The following is a 6,000-nucleotide window of genomic DNA, read 5'->3' as shown; positions in this document are numbered from 1 at the left end:
CTTTCCTGTTCCTGACACTGAAATGCTCGTATACAGCAAAGCTATCTTCTCAAAGGGGCAGGAGCATTTCCAAGTGAGCTGGTGTCGCTTAGCACTGAAATAACATCAGAGATTTGCTATACGGTTTGTATTTGGTTGCTTGGATTTTTAAATTATTTTTATCAAGTCTTTCTTTGCATTCTGGCAGGTTCCTGTTGTCGATGAAGCTTCCAGTGCTTCTGTAAATAACATTCCCTGTGGAGCTAGGGAGGTAAAACTCATTCTGCTGTGAGGCTCAGGGCCATGGGGAAGCTGTTTCCCTGCACTTCTGCTAGCCTTCATTGTAAAAGACTTTATTATCAGGTACTAGATCAGGTAAAGGAGGAGGAGCAGGAGCCCAGGACAAAATGACCTACAAGAGATTAGTGTGAAAGTTGTTCCCTTTCAGGTGCTTTGTGCTTGACTCCTATCCAGTCACTCGCTGTCACTTCATGCTAAAGGTGCAAGCAGTGGTGTTTATTTTCATGAGAAAGCCTGGTGGCAATGAAATCAGATTAGAACACCCAACCACAGTACATCACACTCATTCAGTTTACCTTAATATATACACACATACATATATATATAAAATTCACCGAAACAAACTCGCCTCCCACCCCTTTCAGGTGTTAGCATGCTTTACATTTTATATCTTCCACTTTGCTTAATAAACAGAAATCGAGACACACCTGCCTAGCAGGACCAGGGAGGCGGCTGGGTCTGAGCTCCTGCTGCGTGAGAACGTGCTGTAAATTCATCCCGCAGACAGCAGGTCAGTGCGAGCTGGGGGAACAGCCTGCAGAGGGGGGTGTCTTTTTTTCTCTTTTCTCTCCTTTGCTTTCTTTCGTTTTGCCCTAAAGCAGCCGTCCCATCTGCTCACACCGCTACCCGCTTACAGCGGCCGGCACCGAGAGCTGGGGCGGGCGCACCTCCCACCCCGCCGGGGCGCGGCCTCGAAGGCGCAGCCGCTTCGCGCAGCGTCCGCACCCCGCGTAGCAGCGCAGCATGGAGCGCCGAGTCGCCCGCGAGTTCCGGCACAAGGTAGGGAAAGCGGGGGCTCGGGGCACGGCTGCGCCCTGCGGGCTACGGGAGACGAAGCGCCGCTCTGGGGCACGGCTCTGGGCTGTGCGCTGCTCGTGGGCCGGGTGAGCGGAGGGGCAGAGCGAGCTCGGCTTTGGTGCGACAATGGGACGGAAACGCGAGTAACAGCCGGCTGTGGGAGGGTTCCTGAAGTGTGAGGGAGTGGGAAAAGAAGCAGTTAAGCAAACAAACAAAACCACCAGCAGCAAAACCCATTCCTTAAAGCATGAGCGTTGTTACAGTGAGTGCTGTGTCTTTTTAATAAAATCGTATCAAAAGCGTAGCAACAAGTCCGGTTTGAGGAAGGCAAAGGTGCAGGTGCTGAAGTCCAGGCACGCAGTTCTGCACGGCAGCCCCTGTGCAGGAGTTCAGTTCCTCAGTGCTTGGGAGAGCAATTGTGTGTGTGCAGCCATGTGCAAAGGCAGTTGATGCATGGAGCGGCTCCCTCTGCCTGGCACATCTTGCATCGTGCACCTATCAAATAAGCCCTCAGCGGAGCTTGAAATTGCTTGAGTGAAGTAAACCCGAAAGGAAAGGAGGAGAAAAGTGATTTACATATTTAGGAGGGTTTTGTTTTTCTTAGCAGTGAGTGCTGGCTTTGTTTGTTTGCTTTCCTAGGGTGTGGAGTTTCTTTGAGACGAGTAATGGTGGCTGAATGTGCAGCAAGTTCTTTCTGTTTTGCTATCTATTACTTTGTAACCCAGCAGTGGGTTGTGCAAAGTATCTGTAAGGGCTCAGGTTGCTAGGCGGGTGGCTGCCATTCTGAACTTTAAACCCTCTTCCACCTCTCGCCTTTTACTGCTGCTGCAATTATTCATAAACTATCTCAGTCCCACCCTAGTAGCATAAGAAAGGCTTATTTTCAGCGTGTGTTGGTGCAAATACGTAGAGTGCATGCAAGTGAAAACTCTTCCTCTCAGTAAGATGATACCGGAACCCTTCTTTAAATTGGTTTATATTACCCTGCTGCAGTGGCCTCTGTGGGGATTTTGATGTCTTGACTACTTTCTTTCCTTTGTCAAAACAAGGAAAATGACGACATATGTACCACTCAGATATTTGCCACTTTCATTTTTTCTCCTCAGTAATCTTAGTCAATCCTCACTATTGATGAAGCACTAATACAAATTATATATGTAAATCTATTGGCCCGTTTTTCAGTTTTCCTTAATGGCTTTCGAAGGCCTCCAAACTCACACAGAACTTAGTGTTGTTCTGCAAAAGCTGACTGATGGGGTTGTTGCTGCAGCAGCTGTAGTCTGAACCTGTTTCACACCAGAAAGTGCTTATTTTAAACAGCAAGGATGCATTTTCACTTTATTAAGACTCCTGAGAACCAGTTTACTTTTAAGTCGATTCTGCCATGTTGTAAATGGGCAGCAGATGCTACGCATATCGCTTTGCTGTCTTATGTTTCAAGTTAAATGGCGCATATATTGAAGCTCATTCCGGAAACTGAATCAGTGTATCCATTTCTAAATATTCACTTGGACTTACAGAATCTGTATGTCAGTTTTCTGAGAAGCATGCTGGAACACATTTACATCAGTTGTGCTTTCTGTTTTAATCTCAGGTGTTACCTCTTTGGATAAATGTCTGTTGAATGCTTCTTTGTTGTTTTATTTTCTAAAGCCTGCTAGTATGCTGTGAGTCTAGTGATGGCACTGCTTTGGCAGAATGTAATAACATACACAGAGAAGTTAGCCTCAAAAATTGGTTGCACTGAAGAGAGATTAGAAGTCTGTCTTTTACAAGGTTAGATGCAGGCATGTCTTGGCCATGGTTGGTATCTTTGTAGACAAGTTTACCTTGTCCAAACATGTACATTCATGTAACGCTTAGTATGAGATCCTCTACACTCCTCATACAAAGTTCCGCTTCATGTGTGAAAATAAACTTTATCTGTAATCTCTCCAACACAGAGATACATTGGTTGAATTCTTCTTATAGTGTTTTAATGTCAGTTCATTTCCAAAAGAAACAGTGTAATTGAACCAGGAGCTCTGGTCCTTGAGCACAAATCAACAGAAGTTTTATAGGAGTTTTACTTAAGAAAAATAAGTAGAATGGGCGCTTCTTGGCTTGAAAGCTGTGGAATCACCTATCCCATGCCTTCAAAATTAACTTTTATTGAAATATAAAGAGATACTAGAATATTTCATTTGTACAAATTGTGACACCGATGATGTCTTCATAAACATGCAGAGGCATGATCTCTGACAGATTTATGAAGCTGGAGTCAGCTGATAGAAGCTGCTGATGGCCCTAGGTAAACTGCATGCCTACAGTAGGACTGCTCAGAGGATCTCATAATTTAGGAGAATGGTAAGAGGCAGATGGCTGCAATGAAGTGAAATAGAAGGCAGAAAGAGAAGCATTAGAGAGATGTGGCTTTCTGAATATCTAAATACTCACTTGAGTAGTGGTGCCTTTTGTCAGGGGATGGGGGTGTTGATGCTGTTGGTGGAGCAGTGTAGGGGCCAAAGAAAGTGGTTACAGGCTGAATGATCTCTGAGAAGGAATGATGGAATGGTCCATCATAAGGAGTGGGAAATATGTCCACCAGCCAGAGTAACTGGGGAAAAATGTGCTAATGTTACTAGTTGGTTTCCAAGCCAGTAGTAAAGATGATGATGGTTTTGGCCTTTGCTGTGTAGTGACAATACACTTAAGTATTCAGTGCTCTTCATGAGAGCTCTTACAATACTTCAGCTAGCAGGCATGCTTGAGTCTATCTGTGAAGGGACTGGTGATCCGGGCAGTTGTGATGGTAACCATGTTATTCCTTTTAGGGAAGACTTTTTGAAAGTGTTTTGAAATGAGCATGAATAAATTGGTTTACTCACTGTTATTATTCAGTCTTGTCCCATGTGTACGTTCTTTTAGCTGTTAGATGTTTCAAGCATCTTCTACCAGAGGTGACAAGCAACAGTAAATTACCTAAAAAATTACCTCCTGTTGGGTTTGGAGAGCTAAAAGAGACAAAGGGAACATGAGTCACATATTTAGTTTAGAATATAATGTAAAGCACTGCAAACTTAGAAAGCCTTTCTTTAACTATGCAAATTGGCCCTCAGTCTACACGTCACAGTAATATTAGCCTTAAGGTCAGATGTAAATTGCTTTTTTAAATATTAAGCTTCTTTAAATGTAAAACTGTTTCTCTGTGACCTTTCGCTGGAAGGTCTTACCAACGTCACAGAGGGTAAGTTGAATTCCTCATATGAGAATTCTAGTTTGTTGTTGTTGATACATATACATACATGTATAAAGAGAGAGAGCTTTATTTTACTATATGCATTTGAGAACCGGCACTGTAATGTGACACTGGTTTAAGTAAACGTTCTATTACAGGGGGAGGAAAGAATAACTGGCAAGTTCTGCCAGTTAAGAGCTGTGGCTGAGAGGAATGGTAGTGCAGCAGTTTATGTAATGTTACAAATGAGGTACTGCCTGAAATCAGTGGATTGGAACCACAGGACATAGATTATAATTATCTCAGAGGAATGTTTTAATCTGTGACAGCATGTGCTATATTAATGAATGGCCAAAAAGGTTTCTGAAAACATTTATTCAACAATACAGCGATTATCAGGTAAGACTGATATTCTGTTCTTTTAGAAGTATTGCATGGCCAAGAGGACTTCAGTATTTACTATTTTGACCAACCGTTGCAATAATAAATTACAACAAGTCTTGTTGTCAATTTGATATTTTCAAAGATAATTTGTTACAAAAATGTGTTTATTTAAACAAATAAAAATCCTTTTCCTGCTAAAATCTTTTATCTGCAAGTTAAGAATTTGTTGAAGATTTGTACATTCAACGTTTGTGGCTGCTTAATCAGATTTACAGTAACGTCCTTGGATTTTCAGGTTAATCTGCTGATTGACAATGAAGCGGAGAAGGATTACCTGTACGATGTGCTGCGGATGTACCACCAGTAAGAACTAGCTTTATATACGTTTATGTAGAACTTAGCTAATGTTTTGAACTTTAAGACTTAAAGAGGCCTATTTGGAAGTTACAGCAGAAGTAGTAATTTTTTATGCTTTTAAATGAAATATTACGCTTCTACAATGTAGCCTGCAGACATTAAAGGGGCATTTCTTTGTCACTCTTTAAGTTACTTTGACTTTATGACTTGGCTGTTTTGGAAATGAGTTTGGTTGATTTGCGGTGGACGGTGGCAGGGAAATGTCTGGATGATAGAACAGCTCTTTAGAGACAGGAAGGGAATGTTGAGCAAATTAACTATTTCCAAATGATGCTTGTTTCTTTGCAACAGAGGTTTTGATTGAGTTTGTTTTTTAAAGATTTTTGCGTACTGCTCAGCTTAAGACTTACTTTCAACTGCTTTACCCAAAAGCTGAAAAAAAGCTTAGGGTAGGAATCTGGCTTGTGTAACAACTCTGAGTTATTATGATATAATGAAAATAAATTGTAAGGTGATAGGCGGGTCACCGTTCTTTTGCTGAACTGATTTAAGCCACAGTTTCTTTGGACCTGTGTCACTGCAGATGAGATTGGCATCTCATCCATTGTTTCTCAAAGAGTATGAGGAAGTATTTTCCACTCATTACAGAGGAGTGGCTCTGACATTGTTTCCATTCATACCTTAATAGCATCTAAGCTGTGTGAAATGCAGACGTTTAGATCAGATGTTTGAATGGAGCTATAGTTTTTGGTGTATTCAGCTGCATATCTGATTCAGTTTCACTTAGGTCTGCCTAATTGCTTCTCCATTCATAAAGCCTGCTGTTTGGAAAGCAGGTTGAATCAGTAGCTCTTAATTATTTAAAATCTTCCAATTATAGAACTAACAAAGTGTAGAGCGTAACTGCTCCTCAGTTTCCAAAATTGCAATGGCTTGAGCAGAATTTCCAGTATCTCTTTGAACAT

At 41.9% G+C, this 6,000-nt stretch overlaps 1 protein-coding gene across 2 annotated transcripts in view; it reads left to right on the top strand.

Moving 5' to 3' along the window:
• Positions 1–915: 915 nt before the first annotated feature.
• USH1C (USH1 protein network component harmonin) overlaps positions 916–6,000 on the top strand; it is a 43,224-nt gene continuing 38,139 nt past the window's right edge. For both annotated transcript variants that reach the window (XM_072337728.1, XM_072337729.1), the window contains exons 1-2: positions 916–1,059; positions 4,974–5,041. In XM_072337728.1, coding sequence (XP_072193829.1) covers positions 1,024–1,059; positions 4,974–5,041 — 104 coding nt within the window. In that variant the 5' untranslated portion in view covers positions 916–1,023. The remainder of the gene's footprint in view (positions 1,060–4,973; positions 5,042–6,000) is intronic.

Source organism: Excalfactoria chinensis, chromosome 5, assembly GCF_039878825.1.
Source record: "Excalfactoria chinensis isolate bCotChi1 chromosome 5, bCotChi1.hap2, whole genome shotgun sequence".
Taxonomy (NCBI): Eukaryota; Metazoa; Chordata; class Aves; order Galliformes; family Phasianidae; genus Excalfactoria; species Excalfactoria chinensis.
Note: the sequence above shows the minus strand (reverse complement) of the source record. Positions and strands in the feature narration are given on the sequence as shown.